The sequence below is a fragment of the Hyaena hyaena genome, unplaced genomic scaffold (genome assembly GCF_003009895.1).
Source record: "Hyaena hyaena isolate Hyena2069 unplaced genomic scaffold, ASM300989v1 scaffold_50, whole genome shotgun sequence".
Classification (NCBI taxonomy): Eukaryota; Metazoa; Chordata; class Mammalia; order Carnivora; family Hyaenidae; genus Hyaena; species Hyaena hyaena.
In genome coordinates this window covers 1,272,493-1,292,792 of record NW_024080682.1, presented here as the reverse complement: position 1 = coordinate 1,292,792, position 20,300 = coordinate 1,272,493, and the positions used below count along the sequence as shown (strand labels likewise).

General features: G+C 42.0%; 1 protein-coding gene across 9 annotated transcripts in view; it reads left to right on the top strand.

Annotated features, from left to right (window-relative positions):
* The window catches only part of KMT2C (lysine methyltransferase 2C), a 288,474-nt gene that overhangs the window by 236,759 nt on the left and 31,415 nt on the right, over positions 1–20,300 (top strand). For all 9 annotated transcript variants that reach the window (XM_039230732.1, XM_039230740.1, XM_039230739.1 and 6 more), the window contains 10 exons: positions 3,357–3,489; positions 3,728–3,942; positions 5,469–5,542; positions 6,674–6,856; positions 7,467–9,347; positions 10,056–10,348; positions 11,788–13,613; positions 14,735–14,846; positions 18,060–18,138; positions 19,695–19,758. In XM_039230732.1, coding sequence (XP_039086663.1) covers positions 3,357–3,489; positions 3,728–3,942; positions 5,469–5,542; positions 6,674–6,856; positions 7,467–9,347; positions 10,056–10,348; positions 11,788–13,613; positions 14,735–14,846; positions 18,060–18,138; positions 19,695–19,758 — 4,860 coding nt within the window. The remainder of the gene's footprint in view (positions 1–3,356; positions 3,490–3,727; positions 3,943–5,468; positions 5,543–6,673; positions 6,857–7,466; positions 9,348–10,055; positions 10,349–11,787; positions 13,614–14,734; positions 14,847–18,059; positions 18,139–19,694; positions 19,759–20,300) is intronic.

Genomic DNA, 20,300 nt, shown 5'->3' with positions numbered 1-20,300 from the left:
AAAAGATCTTACTGTCATTATTTAAATGCTTTGGCAGCATTGGCTCATTTTTGATAGGTTTTGAGGGGATGCCTTTGTTTCTTGAGTGCTTATGTGTAATACAAAGATGAATGGGTCTGCCCCCGCCCCAGAGCTTATAATCCTAGTATACGGACTTTCAGATATACAGCTGAGTTATATCATGGTAGATCATAACTCAAGTAGAGTTTCAAGAGTCATTAAGAATTCAGTCATGTTTCAAAGAATAATAATTCTAACTTAAGGATAAAGCATGGTCAGGTAACATACAGAGTGACACATAGATATTCAGTAATGGCAACTTGAACATTTCCCAGAGCAGGGGAGAAGAGGTACGTGGGTAGCATTTAAGGAGCAAAAGCGGAAAATGCACTTTGGGTCTAGATTATGCATAGATGGCTGTGAGACAGGCCGTGCCAGCTGGGCTTTTCTTCTCCAAGTTGTTCAGTCCTTCAAGATCTCACACCAGTGAAATGACCTGATGGGTTACATGTTTTGGCAAGGTAGCTCTAACGTCAGTATTGGAAATGAATTGGACACAAGGGTTGTACTAATGCATTTATTGTGGTTGAAACTAAGTGAAAATTTGGGTTCCAGGGAAATTGCAATGCTAATTGAAAAGAAAGTGATATGAGTGATAATGATGTTAGAATAAGTAGGAGTCTGGTACTGAATGGATGTAAAGTACAAGGAAAAGTGGAAAAACAAACTGAATTAGACTCTGTGAGCCAGGTTTGCCTACAGGTAATTAGTCTATAAACTAGAAGCACAGAACAGAGAAGACTGTGTGTGTGTGTGTGTGTGTGTGTGTGTGTGTGTGTGTGTGTGTGTGTGTTAGAGGGTAGTAGTGGAGGTATGACAAGTTTAGTTTTAGACCATTGTTAGAAATGGGACATACATACTATTCTGATTTACAGGCGGACTAACTCGCAGCTGTTCAAGGCTGCCAGTGAAAATTTAGGAATCGCATGTGTAGTGGCACGAGTTGAAGGTGTGGGAAGAATGAGGTTTCTTAAGAGAACGTCCTGCTGTAGAGTGCAGAGTCTTGAAGAACTCTTCAGTTACACGTGATGAGTCAGCCACGTGCTTAACTCCCCTGGTTCATATTACACGTGCAATTATATGTTCCTTTTTAAGGATTAGGTGAAAGTGAAAAAAAAAAACAGTGATGGAGACTGAGTGAGAGGCATAGGATCTTAGAAATGAGGATTGTTAGAGACAAGTTATAAATCAGGTAGGATGAGTGCTTGTCGGTAATCCTCAGTGGGGTGGCTTCGATGGGAGTGGTCAGAAAGGGTGCCGGAGTGTGATGTGTGGACAGTAATACAGAAGGTAAGAAAATGGAGAGGGGACTTTTCAAGAAGATTGAGATAGAGTAACGTGAAATCGCTTTCGCTGAAGGTTAAGTGAAGTAGCTTTTCAATTATTACCATGATTCATGCCTCTAAAGAGATTACTTTTATAAACTGTTATGACCAGGTTGGTTGGTATGGTAAATTTGAGAGAAAGAGAGACCGCTTCTTAATTAAAATAATAAGAAAGGAGCAGTGCTTGGATTTCTGTGTCCTTGAACAAGTTATTTAACTTCTAGGTGTTCGCTTCAATGGAGTTGCCTGTAATAACCCATTTCCTAGGGTTGTTAGGAGGATCAAAGAGTTAATACACGTAACGCTTTCTGAACGTGGCTTGGCATGTAACAAAAGTGCTTAATAAGCTCTTATTATGACAGGTTTCCAGACAGCCATGTTGTGGTTAAGATCGTGATGATGGGCATGGATTGCATTCTCCTTACCAGTGAAGAAGCTTTTGTTTATGCTAATTACATGAAAGACGTTTCACATTTTTCAGTGAAATCTCATATCCCTTAATGGAACCTACTTTTCACTGAAGTTGAAAATAGAGGTGACATTCTACTTTCAATAAAAGCAGAAATGTTGTTTGTTAATCTTATCCTGGGCGTGAACATAGATAAATTGGGACACTTGTCACTGGGGAGTTCTGATCCAGTGGGCCCAGCTCTGCCATCTGGTAGAATAAGCCCTAACTTGGATGTGGGATAGCTCTTAGGAAGTCCTGGAGATGAAATCCTGAAAACCTGCTGGTGGTCAGCCTCAGTGTCCTCACAGAGGACGGGAGCTCTGCACACTTCAGTGTTCCAGCCAGAGTGTCTGCTGTAGGCAGTGGGACATCGTGCAGTGTCAAACACAGGGGCCAGACACTTCTTGGGTATTCTGTTTTCTAATGGTACGGCAAAGTGATTGTTGGGGGTTCTCTGCCGGTACCCCAGTTGGGCCGACTATCAGCCAACTCTCTCCCTGCGTTTGCATTTGTGTGATTGTTGATGTGGACGTGGAGCTCCTACTGGTGTTCTGGCTGTTGGAGCAGCAGCCGTGCATTTATCATTTCAGACTGTCTCTGAATTGGGAGGAGGTTTTTGAAGGCACAGAAAACTGCTCGGGAAGGGACAGTTGGGTAATTCCTGAACCGTTCAGAACAGTAGAAGGGTATAATCAAGGTCAGAGTTCCATGCTTGAGGAGACGCAGGGTCTTATTAAGGTTTGCTCGCTGTTTGGAAAGAAGACAGGTATTTGAAGCTTGTGAATAAGGTGGGATGAGAGTTTAAAATGTGTTTGGGGGCTGAATTGGGGGCTGAAACTGCAAGCCAGTAATGAAAATCAGGCCCAAAACAGAATGTACATGTTTTTAACAATAAGTATCTATTTGGTAATGGTAGACGAAATACTGCTTGTTGCAAGTAATTTTAGAACAAGCACCAGTTTAAGAATCATAGATGGTTTTTTTTAGCAACAGGAACAAGAGTAATGTAAAATGTAAGGAACCATTTGTTTGTAAATTTTGAAAGAAGAGAAAAGCTATTTGATAAAACGTAGTAGCATTTGCTGGGAGAGTCCTTCTTTTTGTGGAGCTGATATGTACTGAATAGTTCACTGCATACCAGGCACTGCGCCGAGAACTCCATGTACGTTGTGTCCGTGACGATACAGAATACCTTCACGTTACAGAAATAGTAATTGAGTCCCTTCTGACAGGTAGCAAAATTAAGCTTTTAACAGGTAGCAAAGTTAAGCTATCAGACTCCAAACCACATGCCATTTTCAGTATACCATGATTAAGTAAACAGAACTGCAGGGACCATATTGCAAAATATAACCAAAAGTCCGTCTTTATGCAGTATTTTAGTTTAATATTGAAATAAAAATCCTGCTCTTAAATAGTGCTAGAAAATTTTTCTTTAGAAACGTTATTTATAAATAAACTGCTTTTAAAAATTATTTATGAGTACTATGCAAATGGAAATGTTGTTTTCTTCTTTAAAGATGTATTTTCACGGATGCCACTCATGAACGGCCTTATCGGACCCAGTCCTCACCTCCCACATAATTCTTTGCCTCCTGGAAGTGGACTGGGAACTTTCTCGGCTGTAGCACCGTCTCCTTACACAGATACCAGGTATTCAAAGCCTTCCTTTTCCATGGAAACTTAAATCACACTAATTTTTGTTATATAAATATTAGCCTGTTTTAAGTCATTGTGCACTGTATAAGTATATGTTACATATATGGGATCCTTGCTGAAGACTATCCAACATTTTAGCTATTTTGGAACAGGTTTTAATGAAATTGTACTTGACCATAGTCTTTGGAAGGTAATTTTATATTTATAAGTAAAGTTATTTATTATTTGCCAGGGATAAAAATCCAGCATTTAATCCGATGGCAAGTGACCCTAACAGCTCATGGCCGTCATCCGCTCCCACGGTGGAAGGAGAGAACGACACAATGTCCAATGCCCAGAGAAGCACACTCAAGTGGGAGAAGGAGGAGGCCCTGGGTGAAATGGCAACAGTAGCACCAGTTCTCTACACGAACATCAATTTCCCCAACCTGAAGGAGGAATTCCCTGGTAACGCAGAACGTAGGCTTTGTCTGTGTCACCTACTCGCGTGACTGTGTAACGCCTGCTTCTTCTTTGCCTTTGTTACTGTAGTAGACAGTCTGTGTTTCAACACCAATTTTCATCTAGTGTAGAAGATCCCATAGATCTCTAGAAGCCGCTTGGCAGTTTCTTAGTCCTAGACACTGTCTTACATTTGCGTATTTCCCAGAAGTTCATCTCCGTCAACGAAGTAACCACTTGTCCCGGTTTTAGTAGCCTTCGTAAAAATGGAGCTCGGTGTTGTGTTCCGTGTGTAATTCTACAGAAACATTCCCGGAACAGAAACCTCTCACTTAATCAAAAGTATTGTTGGGCTTCCCCTTCTCCCTTCCTGTCCAGTCTTTTTGAAAAAATCAGATGGTACAATGGTACCATTTTTTGAAAATTCTGATTAACCAGAGGGTGAACTATTTGGATAAGTGGAATGTCATTTACAGAATATTTGTAAGCAAATGTTGCTGTATTATCTTGAGTTCATGTTAGGAGACAGGTGAGGGCGGAGAAGGGAGTACACACTCTGCCTTCCAGTAGTTTCCCCTGCTGTCAGCATGTAGCACTCTTAAATCCTGCGTGGGCTGCCCAGAGGTGGGTTTTCATGCAGGTGACACCTGTCTCTGTGGTGCTTTATTCGTTATGTATAGAAACAAATGCTATCTAATCCAACAATGACAACAACAGCAATAATCAGTTATTTAGTGCAGGGCTGTCTGTTAAAGGAATATACTACTCTTCAAGTACTATTTGATCACACTTTTCTTTGCTGTTTATAGATGAGCATATCTGGTTCTGTTAAGTCACTTTGTGTCAGTGTAAATTATCCTTAGATCAGAGCTAAGATTTTTAGAAGTAATTTTCTTTAATCCTTTAATAATTTTACTATGTGATTCTAGAACCTCCTGAAATAACATATTAATAAGGCTGTTGGTATGTCACCTGATTTCCATTTTCATTGGAAATCCCATTTTTTTAAGCTTTTTAAAAATACCATTTCTTCATTTATCACAGTTGATTTCACCCATCCCTCATTGTGTTTACTGTTCTGACACTGTAAATTTCATAGTAATGGCTTGAAATGATTGGATTTCCATGTCTTTGTTCACAAACGCTGGTGACCATCTTATTTATAATTATGATGACTTCCTTTTGGTCCGATTGACAGACTTTTCTGGAGGACAGACGGCTTACAAAACTTTTAGCTTTGGTTCTTGAAGCATCTTACATGCTTGAGGGAATTCATTGTGTTTGGCTTAACGTTATCTTGGCTGCTTAGCCCCTTCCATTAAACACCCCCCCTACTCTACAAGTGAGATTCTCAATTAAGGCAACACTGCATTCGGCAAGTCCTCATTTGGCCTGCTATGTGCCCGGACCTTTATGCTGTACAAAGAATTATTCATGAAAACACAGCCAGCATAAGTTGAACTGTCAGCACCACATGCGTTGCATCCTGACCACAGCTCCGTAAATGTGTGCACCATGCTTTTCTGTTGCAGACTGGACCACTAGAGTGAAGCAGATTGCCAAGCTGTGGAGAAAAGCAAGCTCGCAGGAGAGAGCGCCTTACGTGGTATGTACCGCACCTCCCGTGTGCATGTTGTCAAGCACCATACCCAGACCTTACTTTTGTTGCCTTAGGTTAACAAAGATCTCCTATTGCAGAAAACACACGTTAATATTTGCACTAATACACAGTTTTGTTTTTATACTGATTTCCTAGTATGTCCTAAGATAGGATGTGGAGTTTTTATAAGCTAGTTGGTAGAACCAGGATGTTGAAATTAAAATCCGTTATTTTAGGAGCATGTTTAATTCATTTCACTTGAAAAATATTTTATCTCTTCGAAAGAGTACTACTGCTTGAGGCTGCATTAGTGTGCCTTAGTCTCTTTCACAATAATCTCTTTTTGTGTTAGGGTCAGTAAAGACTGTGTGTCTTGAAACAGACCTATCTAGACACCTTTAGGGAGCTTTTGAAACATGAATTTTGCAACGGATTGTTAGGATATTTTGTAAGAGTCACAGTTCAGATGGTGAATTGTTTTCTCCCGAAAGAGCCAAATTAAGATTGTCGACTGAATCCAAATCTTTGCTTCCGTTTTAAAGCGTATTAATTGGACATAACTATTTTAAAAAATATATCCAGTTACCTTTCACCTTGACCCTGAGTGTACATACTGTCAGTGATAATGCTTGGGTAAAGCAAAAACATTTTTTTTTTAATGTGTTGATAATGCTTCGTGGTTTTGCTTGACTGTAGTAAGGTGGTGACAGTGTAGTTCTGGTGTCCCCCAGTTGTGTTCCTCAGTGCTAAACTCCAAATTCCAGAGTTTAGATTTGGAGGATTGATCTGATACTTTCCTTTTCTCTGAATGAAGAGAGATGTTAATTTTTCCATTTTTGAAGGGTTGGTGAAGGTAAGGGCTGAAAATACTAGATTACATCTGGGTTCTCCATCCTGGCTCAGCTAGAGAGATGGCAACCTGTCCTCTGTGGAGGCGACATGCGTTACAAATGGGAGAGGCTGGGGTAGTGTCCAGATGCTCTCTGGACACAGGAGTTTGGAAGCTCTGAAGGATTCTGTTTCAGTTCTTTTCAGCTCTTTAACCCAACTTTTTCTTAGAAAGTTCATCATAGTTTTATGTCTTGAAACATCTTAACATATCTGCTGGGAGATAACTTTCTTCTCCTTTTCTCAAAGCAAAAAGCCAGAGATAACAGAGCTGCCTTACGCATTAATAAAGTCCAGATGTCAAATGATCCCCTGAAGAGGCAGCAACAGCAAGACAGCATCGATCCGGGCTCTCGAATTGATTCGGACCTTTTTAAAGATCCATTAAAGCAGAGAGAATCAGAACATGAACAGGAATGGAAATTTCGACAGGTATGTGGTTTGTTTGTTTGTTTTAAATAATGTGCTTTTAGATCGCATTTTTGTCTTTTCAGAGGAGAGTAATTTATGTCATTATTTCAGAAGATAGTTCTTATAAAAATGTGATTAAAAGTTGATTTGCCTTTGGGGCATCTGGGTGGCTCAGTTGGTTAAGCGTTCGACTCTTGATTTTTGGCTCAGGTCATGATCTCCTGGTTTGTGGGCTCAAGCCCTGTGTTGGCTCTGCACTGATGGCTTGGAGCCTGCTTGGGATTCTCTCTCCTTCTCTCCTTTCTCTCTCTCTCTCTCTCTCTCTCTCTCTCTCTCTCTCTCTCTCTCTCTCTCTCTCTCTCAAAAATAAACATTAAGAAAATACTTACCTTTCTCGGTAAACTATATTTAAGGTGATTTGGGAAGTTCATTAGAATGTTATAAACTACATATTGCCCTAGGCATAATTGCAGGTACTGTATGATGGATGATAATCTCTCCTCCTAGGAATTTATAATCTAATGGGGCCTAGTCTGGTAACTGATGACATCAAACTAATTTTCTGTTGCCTTTTTCCTCCCGTGGTAGTTACATTCTTCCTTAACCATGCCTTTTCTTTCCTGTTTGGCAGCAAATGCGTCAGAAGAGTAAGCAGCAGGCTAAAATTGAAGCTACGCAGAAGCTGGAGCAGGTCAAGAACGAACAGCAGCAGCAGCAGCAGCAGCAGCAGCAGCAACAGCAATTCGGCACTCAGCCCCTCGTGGCCCCGTCTGGCTCAGACACGCCGAGTAGTGGCATCCAGAGCCCCCTGACGCCCCAGCCCGGCAACGGAAACGTGTCTCCTGCACAGTCATTCCATAAAGACCTGTTTACAAAGCAGCTCCCCAGCACCCCGACGTCTGCGTCCTCAGATGACGTGTTTGTGAAACCGCAAGCCCCTCCCCCTGCTGCAGCCCCAGCCCGAGTTCCCGCCCAGGAGAATCTGTCTCAGCCTCAGACCTGTCAGCCACCTTCGCCACAGGTCTTCTCGCCTGGGCCCTCTCACTCCCGACCACCATCTCCAGTGGATCCTTACGCGAAAATGGTTGGTACTCCAAGACCACCTCCTGGGGGCCACGGCTTTCCCAGAAGAAACTCTGCCGCCCTGGTGGAAAACTGTGCTCCTCTGCCTTCAGCCCCGAGGCCCGCTCAGATGGCTGAGGCCACGGCAGGCAGGCCGTCCCCCGTCAGAGACTTATGCTCCTCCACCGCAAGTATCGACCCCTATGCAAAGCCACCAGACACACCTAGACCCATGATCACCGATCCGTTCCCTAAACCCTTGGGCCTCCCCCGCTCCCCTCTAGTTTCTGAACAGACTGCAAAAGGCCTTCTAGCAGCTGGCACCAATGATCACTTTAGTAAACCATCTCCCAGGGCAGATGTGTTTCAAAGACAGCGGATACCTGACCCATATGCGCGACCCTTGTTGACACCCGCACCTCTTGACAGTGGTCCTGGACCTTTTAAGACTCCGATGCAGCCCCCTCCGTCTTCCCAGGATCCTTATGGGTCTGTGTCACAGGCACCCAGGCGATTGTCTGTGGACCCTTATGAAAGGCCTGCTTTGACACCGAGACCTGTAGATAACTTTTCTCACAGCCCGTCAGGTGATCCGTACAGCCAGCCTCCCCTAACCCCACATCCAGCAATGAATGACTCTTTTGCCCATCCTTCAAGGGCTTTCCCCCAGCCTGGAACCGTATCAAGGCCAACATCTCAGGACCCATATTCCCAGCCCCCCGGAACCCCACGACCTGTTGTAGATTCTTACCCCCAGCCCTCAGGAACATCTCGCTCCAATCCAGACCCCTACTCCCAACCTCCTGGAACTCCCCGGCCCGCCACGATTGACCCTTACAGTCAACAGCCGCCAACCCCAAGGCCGTCTACACAAGCAGACTTGTTCGTTCCACCTGCCCCTAATCAGAGGCATTCGGACCCATACGCTCACCCTCCTGGAACACCAAGACCTTACTCTCAGCCACCAGCAGCGCCAAGGCCGAGGGTTTCAGAGGGTTTTACTAGGTCCTCAATGACAAGACCAGTCCTCATGCCAAATCAGGATCCTTTCCTGCAAGCAGCACAAAATCGAGGAGCAGCTTTATCTGGTCCATTGATAAGGCCACCTGATCCATGTTCCCAAACTCCTAGGCCACCTGGACCTAGTCTCTCAGAAACTTTTAGCCGAGTTTCCCCGTCTGCTACTCGGGATGCCTACGATCAGCCTCCAATGACTCCAAGATCTCAGCCGGACTCTTTTGGAACAAGTCAAGTTGCTCATGATAGTGTTGATCAGTCAAGGCCTGGATCAGAGGGGAGCTTCAGTGCGCCCTCAAATTCTCCAATGAGTTCTCAGAGCCAACAGTTTCCCAGCGTCTCCCACCTTCCTGGACCTGTACCAACTTCAGGGGTCACTGATACACAGAATACCGTAAATATGTCGCAGGCAGATACGGAGAAGTTAAGACAGGTAAAAACCCATATCTTAACAGATGTTTTAAATGTATTATTTCGGAAAGAACACAAGAGTAATTTCTACAGAGATGTTAAAGTTTATCTTCTTATGCTGTGGTATTTGTCATACTGCAAAGAAGAAAAATGAAATTGGTAAAATTACAATACAATTGAATTTGATTTATTCTGCATCTGATTTTTGATCATCATAGATTTGTTCAAAAATCTGAATTTTTGACATGCCTGGGTGGCTCAGTCAAGCGTCCGACTTCAGCTCAGGTCATGATCTTACGGTTCGTGGGTTTGAGCCCTGCATTGGGCTCTGCTGACAGCCAGCTCAGAGCCTGGAGCCTGCTTCAGATTCTGTACCTCCCTCTCTCTCTAACCCTCCCCTGCTCACACTGTCTCTGTCTCTCTCTCTCTCAGAAATAAATAAAACATTAAAAATTTTTTTGAAAAATTGAATTTTTGACCTTCACTACTCTTAAATATGAAAGCTTTCAATTTTGTAATACTTGTCTGGCAAGGAATGGTACCCAAATTATGACTTTGTTTTTATAACCTGTTGGATAGTTAAGTATAACCAGTGTTTTATCAAATACTGTGAAACATGGAGAGATTTTAAGCATTTTCATAGACCCTTTTAGGAAGTATTAAGACTTAAGCCATTCTTTCAGACTTAAGCCATCAGAAATCCCAGGGATTTTCATTTCTTTCCGTCCAGCGGCAGAAGTTACGTGAGATCATCCTCCAGCAGCAGCAGCAGAAGAAGCTGGCGGGTCGGCAGGAGAAGGGCTCCCAGGACGCGGCGGCGGCCCCTCTCCCAGCGCCCTTGCAGCACTGGCAGCCCGACGGCGTCAGCCAGGCGTTTGCGAGGCCTCCGCCCCCCTATCCCGGGAGCGTCCGGTCTCCTGTCGTCCCTCCTCTGGGGCCTAGATACGCAGTTTTCCCAAAAGATGCACGCGGACCCTACCCTCCTGATGTTACTGGTATGGGGATGAGACCTCACGGATTTAGGTAATGCTTTTAATTTCATGCCAGATCTGACTTGTTAGGTGGAAACAGACACGTGAAGTTCCTCTTAAGGCGTCGTTACTCCCTTTAACTCTGCGATTCCTTTAAGGATAGTGTTGTCTTCCACTAATGTGAGGTCATGGATTTTTCTTTTCTGAACCTCTGAGAACTCTACAGACTCTAGAAACAGTCCCTCTAAGTATTGGCTGAATCAGGGTTCCATTACGGCCACAGCAATGTAGTTTATCACAGCAGTCAGACCTCTAAAATGTCACTACCACATTCTGCGAAAGCCTCCTGGGATGTGATGAGTGTTGTCCTGTCCCCAAGTTTTCCATTTTGACTGACATTGTAAATAATTGTGGCGATTTCCAATTGATGGGATGTTTTCCTTTAGGAACTTTTCTCCAGAGAGGGTTGTAAAATTAGTGGGTTTGTTTGTTTGTTTGTTTATTTGAAGTGGCTGATAGAAAGTTTGGAGCCAAACACGTTATCAGAGAGAGTTCCTTAGGATGTGTTTTTAGTTTTGTCATGTGTGGTTTTTAGTCTGATACCTACCTCCATGCTACAGTCTTAATCCTTACGTTCCTTTATTTCTTCCTCAGTTATAACTTATACCTATTGCTCTGCTTTATAGTTACTTCTAAATTGCCTTTAGTGCTTTCTAGAGTGAGGCACAGTATAAATAATAAAAATGGTCCTAGCAGCGCCTGGGCGGCTCAGTCCGGTGAGTGTCCAACTTCAGCTCAGGTCATGATCTCATGGTTTGTGAGTTTGAGCCCCGCATGGGAGCCTGCTTCCGATTCTGTGTCTCCCTCTGTCTCTCCTCCTTCCCCACTTGCACGCTGTCTCTCTCTCCTTCAAAAATAAACATTAAAAAAAAAAACAGTCCTACAATTTGTCATCTACTAAATTTTTACACATCATGCATATAGTCCTTTATCTTAATGCCTCCTGTAGTTGTTTCAAGCAAATAGATGAGTCTGTCCAGTCATGATGCCCACGCCTTTGTCTTCTCAAGGACAGAAGGCCTATAAACCTTCTTCTAGCATCCCCCCAAATTAGCCTTTTCCTTGCAGCCTCCATAAATATAGAAAAAGGGAAGAGACTCTTACTGTACTCTACTAGTGTTAGGCTTACTTCTAAACCATCGATTTCATCTGCTTGGTAGCAGTTTGCTTATGTTGTCTTAGATCATATGTCCTTAGAGCTCAAATATGGTGTACGTTATAGGGTGCTTAGCAAGAATTACTTGCATATAGATACTTTATAAGTGCTTTCTAATGGTGACGGTTTTGTTTTGCTAAGTTATATTTGGCAGCATTAATTTTGTATTTGATTTTAATCTCAAGTTTTTCCTTTTTAACCTAACTGCAAATTCAACATGAAGCTTAATAATAACAATTTGCTGCTTCTTCTTTTTCTTCTTTTTTTTTTTTAAGATTTGGATTTCCAGGAGGTAGTCACGGTACCCTGTCAGGTCAGGAGCGCTTCCTTGTACCTCCTCAACAAATACAAGGGTCTGGAGTTCCTCCACAGCTCAGAAGATCTGTATCTGTAGACATGCCGAGGCCTTTAAATAACTCACAGATGAATAATCCAGTTGGACTTCCGCAGCATTTTCCACCACAGAGTCTGCCAGTTCAACAGCATAACATACTCGGTCAAGCATTTATTGAGCTGAGGCACAGGGCGCCTGACGGAAGGCCGCGGGTGGCCTTCGCCGCTTCTCCCGCCAGTGTTCTGGAGCCACCTTCTCATCCAAGACAGGGAAACTTCATTCCCCGGCCGGACTTCCCGGGTCCTAGACACACCGAGCCCTTGAGACGACCTGTTCAGGGTCTGCCAGCTCCGCTACCTTTGCATCCAAATGTGGAACAAGGGCCACCGTCTCAGCAAGACCAGAGTCATCCCGTCCATTCGTCTTCTGTGGTCATGAGGTCCCTGAGCCACCCCTTAGGCGGTGACTTCTCAGAGGCCTCTCTGTCAACAGCATCGACACCTGCTGAAACAACATCCGATAACTTACAGGTAACCACCCAGTCTTCTGATGGTCTTGAAGAAAAACTCGATACTGACGACCCATCTGTAAAGGAACTAGACGTTAAAGACCTTGAGGGGGTTGAAGTCAAAGACTTGGATGATGAGGATCTTGAAAATTTAAATCTAGACACAGAGGACGGCAAGGGAGATGAATTGGATACTTTAGGTAATTTGGAAACAAATGACCCCAACCTGGATGACCTCTTAAGGTCAGGAGAATTTGATATCATTGCATATACAGATCCAGAACTTGACCTAGGAGATAAGAAAAGCATGTTCAATGAGGAACTAGACCTTAACGTTCCCATCGATGATAAGATAGATAATCAGTGTGTATCTGTTGAACCAAAAAACAAGGAGCCAGAAGACAAAACTGCTGTTCCCTCTGATAAACACTCTCCATGGAAAAAGTCCACGGGTACCAGTGAGATAAAAACAGAGGTGCTGTCTCCGGATTCTAAAGGGGAGGCCAGATGTGACAGTGAGAAGAGCAACGAGAGCAAAGACAGTACTGGCACCCCCAGCTCACAGGCTTCGGCTCACACAGAGGTCACTGACGGGGAGAAGGCCGCTCTGCAGTCCTGTGACCCAGATCTGCTGGAGAAGAGAACCCGCGAGGCTGCTGGCCCCGCTGCAGCTGGTGTTCGAGGCGCCTCTCAGCTGCCTGCCGCCGATGTGATCAGCCCGTGCGGCCTAACGGCATCCACTCCGGTTCTCTCGAGTTTACTTGCTAATGAGAAATCTGATAATTCAGACATGAGGCCTCTGGGGTCTCCACCGCCCACGCTGCCAGCCTCGCCATCCAGTCACGCATCAGGTTTGCCGCCTCCTTTAATGACGCCGCCTGGGCACGTTTTGGAGAGTGCCCTGAGTTCTCCCGTGCCCGTGCCCTCTAGGGCACACCGTGCTTTCCCCCAGGGTGTGCACGTAAACCCAGGATTCCTTCAGGGCCAGTCGACAGTTAGTCATGGTTTGGGGGCTGGAAAGCCTGCAAATCCAGCGGGTCCTCTCACAAGCCAGCCTGGGCCCAGTGGCCTGTCTGGGCCCCAGCAGCTGATGGTCCCTCCAACGTTAGCCCAGCAGAACAGAGAGAGGCCCCTCTTGCTGGAGGAGCAACCTCTCCTGCTCCAGGATCTTCTGGATCAAGAGAGGCAGGAGCAGCAGCAGCAGAGACAGATGCAAGCCATGATTCGTCAGCGGTCAGAGCCCTTCTTCCCAAACATCGGTAGGCATGCCCTCGGGTCTTGTGGTCATGACCGTGGCAGTAGGGTGGCATGCAGTGCACTCCCAGGATTTTGGCATTAAAATTACCTGTGGACCAGAGCAATGACGGTCATATTTTTCTTCCTCCTTCAGCTTTAAAATGAAAGCAGTTAAGAGTTTTTAGATTCCTCCCAGGAGTCAAGAGATTCAAAGCTCTGGCTTTCAGACCCTCTCACTTCTTTTACTTAAGACCTTGTTGAACAGAAACGAGAACCGTCCTCTTAATTCCCTCTAACCATTATTACCATGTATTTTCAGAGTCCTTGAAAGATGAATTTAAAGGAACTATGGTAGAAATGAACTTATTACTGTCTTAGGTGTGTGATAAACGCTTGACCATGTTTTGTCATATAAAGCTCTTTAACTTATTTCCAATACCTTATTAATTTGGGGGAAAAAAACACCCCAAACCATAAGATAGCAATGCAATAAAAATATCTGAGTGCCTCTAATGGTAAGAATTTGTAGTCGAAGCACACACGTCAAAGGAATGCTTTCTTCTAACTAATAAAATTGACGCCTGTCCTATATACCTTACCAATTGTATCATATTGGGGGGTCCATTTCTTTTTCATTTGTATGCAGAGAGGCCTTCTTTTCAGTCGTCTATCCTTTTTTGCAAAGCTGTACCCTCAAGAAACAGATACGTTTTCTTTTTAAAAGTGATAACTAGTTTAGTGGCACCCTTAGTATTGGAAATAACTGCAGTTTGTCATTCCTGATATGCTGCATAACTAAGGAAGCCATTCTAATTAGTGCTGCAGAAGTTTGGATAAAAAGGAACTGCCTTTAGATGATGGCTGTCATCTTCTTTACATGTGGCAGGCTTCTTGTTCCGAGTTTTGTACAACTGAGGTATTTGAGCACTATCCAATTATGGATTACTGAGATGAGATTAAATTCAGGATAAGGTTATTACCATTTCATAATCCCTTGCCCGGTACAAAAAGCTAAAATAGTGATTATCATAATAAGGACTAAGAGTTTATAAATTACATGATGTTTGCGATAGTTACATTATCTCTTAGTGTTACATGAACCAAGTAGTATGAAATAAGTAACTTTAAAATATTTCTTCTTTAGATTTTGATGCAATTACAGATCCTATAATGAAAGCCAAAATGGTGGCCCTTAAAGGCATAAATAAAGTAATGGCACAAAACAATATGGGCATGCCACCCATGGTTATGAACAGGTAGGTGAAGATGTTTCTCATTTTTATTATGCATCAAGAAGTACGCGAATTATTGCTAGTTCCTAGAGAGAGCATATGGTAACTTAAAAACTCATTTTCTAGGGATGAACAATAGATAGTGACATTGGTTGCAATGTCAGCTGGATGTGATCAAGTGTAAAATTCTATACAAATGTAAAGGTTTAATTTCCATTAGTTTTATGGCAAACAGAATAAAACATCAGAGAATGGTTGGAAGGTTGACTTAATCAGGAAGTCAGTGTATTTAAGTGTGTGTTCCTTTGTTTTAAATGTTTTACTTATTTCTGAGAGAGAGCGAAAGAGAGCAGGGGAGGGTCAGAGAGAGAGGGAGGCACAGAATCTGAAAGAGGCTCCAGGCCCTGAGCTGGTTGTTAGCACAGAGCCCGATGTGGGGCTCGAACCCACAAACCGTGAGATCATAACCTGAGCTGAAGTCAGAAGCTTTAACCGACTGAGCCATTCAGGCACCCCTAAGTGTGTGTTCTTTTAAGTACCTTCAGTTAATCTAACTAAAAGCTGCTTAGGACAAAGAGAGTCTTAAACTGATGAAGATGAGAAGATAAACAAGAGAACAGAGGTTAAGTAGTTCTGTTGAGAAAAGAAGATAATTTACTTAAGTCTGTGAATAGTTTTTATTCTATCCAATGAAGAATGCAGAGAAAAATGTGGGACATTTCAATAAAGATCCTGAGTGGTTAAGGCAACTGTGAATTCATTTCTAAAATAAAATGTCCCCAAACTGAATTTGAATCAGAAAAAAAAAAAAAAAAAAAAAAGTCAAGGGGACAGTTGCAAGTTAGTGGTTAGAGAATTTGTCTTTTCACTCTTGGCAGAAAAATGGAAATTCTGCATTAAAGAAGACTGTGAGAGTTGTTAGACTCAGGATTTCTGAGGTTAGAGTATTTATGCTCCCCAAGGTGGATTAAATAACCACTGAGCAGTCTTTAGGTTTTGATTATGGACCACTGTCAGAAATATGTGGTAGTGGTTTTTTTTTTGTTTTGTTTTTTGCCTTTTTTTTTTTTTTTTTAAAGTGCAGGTTCATTTACTCACCTGCAGGTCTCCTGAATCAGAATATATGAGAAGGATGCTGGTGTGTCCCTGTGGTTAGTGAGCACCATGCCCTGTTCTCCTGTGTACTGTGGTTGGGAACCTCTGTCAGTAGAGTAGGCACGGAGCCTCAGTTTAGCCTAATAACCATGGTGAGGGCCTTTTTTTTTTTTTTAAAATAAAAGGGATTGTGGATGATTATGGAATTGAATATAAAATCTACATGAATTTAAGATAAACATGTTATTTCAGTAGATTGGGAATCCTTAAAGGTACAGTTCTTTTCCATTGTTGAGATACTTTGGAAATGGTCACGGCCAATTATTGAGTTCAAAGAAGAATAGTAGTTTCTAATGATGTTCCTTTATTGCACAGCATCTGTTATGACAATTTCTCTATCACAGAGGTTTTTAAACATTTTGTTATGACCATTTTTGACATTCCAGTGAAGCCTTTGAATTCTTTCTTAACATTTTTATATGCAGAACCAAAAACATAGTATTACAAGGAAATCAATTCTGTTTGAAACACAGTTAAATTTATAATTATGGTTTATATGCTTAACGCATTAACAAATTTAGCAATAGGTCTAATAACTACCATAATTTTAAAGTGTGTAATGATGAACGTAAATGACCAATTAGGTGCGTACAGCAACTTTTATTAAAATAATGTGAATTCTATTGGTGATAAAGACACAGAACTGCTAATAAGAGTGTAGTTTGCTGCCTGTATCAAAATAGGAGGAAATGCTAAGTTTCATTTAGTGTTTGGTGGAAAATTGGACCTTAATACAAAAAAAAAAAGTAGGAGCCTCAGAATTAGACCTGTGATCTCTCAGCATGTGTACCTCTACCAGTGAGAGTCACAGTACGTTTTAGAGTGTTGTTTGCTCTTTTCCTGAGTGCTTTGAAGAGGCAGTGGTGTAGTCTCTCCGTCAGCCAGAGCGCTTTTGACTGAGGCTGACAGACAGTGAGTGATTATTTGGATCTGGAGATCATTCCAGATCAGGGCTGTAATGGGGGCAGGGAGGTGATAGATAAATCAGAAACCTGAGTAAAAAGTTTTAAAAAGCATGTGTTCTAAATTGTAATAGTACCTAAGTACTCGTGTATAGTATTTGATATATAATTTGGATATTATGCTTGTTATATTAAAGCATTTGGTAACTCTAGAGGAAGTGTTTTCATTAAAGCAGTAATGTTTCTGTTAAGTTTTTATGGCTCTAATTAGAATAAGTCACATTTTGCCAAACATTTTTAGCCATATGAGACTTGTTCTTGGTCAGTGACACATTTTTTATTTGCTTTAATGTCAGACATGGAAATGTACCCAAAAGATGCATGAAACTTTAAGATTGAGACACCTCTTTGGTTTTAGAATACAGAATAGGCTACAGTTTTTTGTTTTTTGTTTTTTTTACTACAGAATAATCATGGACTTAGAGTATTATAGTAGTCTTAGGTGTACAAGGTAGTGATTTGATACATTTATTATGAAATGGTTACCACAGTGAGCCTAGTTACCATCTGGCACTGTACAGAGTGGTACAGTGTTACTAGATCTCCTATGCTTTACTACCTCCCTCTTCCTTACTTAGTTTATAACTAGAAGATTGTACCTCTGAATGGCCTTCACCTATTTGATGCATCGCCCCCTGCCGGGCAGTAATTGGAACCAGAAATAATCTAAGAATTTATGTGATCAGTGCCTTCACTACGTTTTGTTTTTTTTGTTGTTGTTGTTTTTTTTTTGTTTTTTGTTTTTTTTTTTTATCCGGAAGACTTGAATTGTATTTTAAGGCTCAATGAGGCTGCAGTAGTGACCAACCAAGGAGCAGCCTGGTGGCTTCTTTCCGCAGTCCCTTGGCCATTGTGGTAGAAGTTGTGCAGCCTCTGCCTCTTCCTTTCATCGTAAGTGAAAGGGGAGCAGAAAGTGGCCGCCTCTCGCGGCTGCAAGGTGAGGACCAGATGTGGCCCTCCACCGCAGAAGGGGCCCTTCCCACATGGTTTTGATGCCATCGCACTTCCTCCCTGGAGGACAACATTGTTAAGCACTTGAAGACAATTTTCAGAAAAATGAAAACAATTATTTTCATCCTAAGTGCTCATCATTTTGATACCCAGTACTTCCTTTCCCCAGGTTCCCCTTTATGGGCCAGTCGGTGGCCGGAGCGCAAACCGGTGAAGGCCAGAGTCTCCTCCCGCAGGCCATGACACAGGTACTGCCGCTCGCGACCTGTCCCTGTAGACGCAGCGCCTCCCTGGGTTTCTCACCAAACCCCACTCTCTAAGTGAGGCCACTCTAAGAAAGTAGTAGAAACCTTAGAACACTGCCAGAATACATTATCGGGCTCAGCGGAGATAAAGACGTTTTGTTACTTTTTAAGGCAAAGACAAATTGAGGTTAAAAAAGTGACAGTTTCTAAAAAGGACCTATAAGAGTTAGGAAGTCACTTGGAGGGAAACCAAATGCGTAAGGTTTGGGTTTAGCTTTTATTTACTTTTAACTCCACAAAAACATTTTCATGTCCTACATTTTGGAATTCATCCATGACATTTAAAATGTGAAACTAGTATACACTAGAAAATAATGATTGTCATCATTCTACTTAGCTATAGATAATCATATTCTGCTATTTATTCCTTGGGATAATTTAGTTTTTTTAAGACACTTTACATTCATAAGAATCAGCTGTAAGTGTGATGTTTAAATGTTTAGTGTCAAGCAGTGTCCAGAGGGGTAGAGCTGTTCATGAAATGTAGTGTTTCCTTCAATATTTTTTTCAAGTATCTGCCTCGGGGGAAGAAAAAGGGAAAGCTACCTACTGTATATGTTTTGAAATTTTCTTTTTTGCCATGACATTTGTACTTTAGATACACTCTGCTGATAATTATATTCTCTTCATTATTGAAAGAAGAGAGAGGCACCATGTGATGAGGTGGAAAAAGCGTACACTTCACAGCAGAGTTAAACTTTTAGTTCTGCTGTGAACATACTGTGCACCTTGGGCCAGTTCTTGAACCCCAGGTTTTGGATGGGTCAGATGTTACAGCACCTGCTTTGCAGTATTACAAGGGTTCAGGAAGTGCTCTGGCTGCTCATAGCACTTACAGTTGTAACATTGTCTGCAGCTCCTGTCCAGCGCTACTTGGAACAACTGAGTCAGTGTTTTTTTCAGAGTTAATCTTATCTATTAGATTTTCGCCAGGGAATTGTTAGATTAATGACTATTCAGTCTCCCTGGGAGTAGTAAGGCGTTTAATTAGAAAATAAGGCCACTATTTTTAACTCATGTATATTTGTTTTTCTTATTTGTGCATGTTAGAGACGGCGGTTTTTGATTATAAATTAACTCTGTGTTACAGAGTGGAATTCAGTAAATCTGGAACCCGAGTTTATGTCTTAATTACAGAAAGAGCTGGGTAGATATCATCAAAAAGTGGGATTTTATGTGGGTCTCCAGGTAAATACTAACAATATTTCACGTGCCCTAGTAGTATATTTCCAATGAATAATCCCATACCGCAAGCATAATTGTTCTTCAGCTAAAATCTAGAAAATAAAACAGTTCAGAGTTACTTACAAATTTTCAGAAATTAGGTTGTCACCACAGAATTTATTCTAATTTTTATAAAGATCAAAGCTTTACAGATGTCTTAGGAAACTAAAGGGGTTTTTCCCCCTTCCATTTCTTTTTCTTTCTTTTTTTTTAAAGTTTTTCCCCCTTTAACTGAAATGTGGAATAAACCTATTTGTAAATTTTACTTATTTTAGGATGGCAGTATAACACATCAGATTTCTAGGCCTAATCCTCCAAATTTTGGTCCAGGCTTTGTCAGTAAGTATAAATCTAATAAGTTATGTGTTCTCTGGGGATTGCTTGTTCACGCTATTTTTGTGTTTTTCTATAAAAGAAAATGGAGTTAGCATAGGTGTGTTATTTTAAATCTAAGTGCCCTCATCCTTTATGAAGCATCACTGCCCTGTTGGGCATCTTTACCTGAAGACATGTATTTTCATTGCTTTTTTCCTCTGTGCATGAAGAATTATAGCTAGAGATTAATATTTTAATACAGAAAAACCATCTTCCCCATTCTCTTCAATAATGTTGTTCCTGTTTTTGTATATAGATTGGGCACTTTACAATCTATAGAATTAAACCATTTCTCGTTCTAATGACTGTCTCCCTAAGTGACAAGGACCCTACATGGGAACAACAAAGGGAATATGCTTAGATAAAAGTTGGGTTAGCAGCATGGTGTGAAGGTTAGGGTTTCAGGATGCCATGGAATCCTTCATAGTTATCTTCAGGGGTCCCAAGGTGGTTCAGGATAGTGTTTAAAGTTCTCCCCAAACTGAACCTTTCTGAAATCTTCAGAC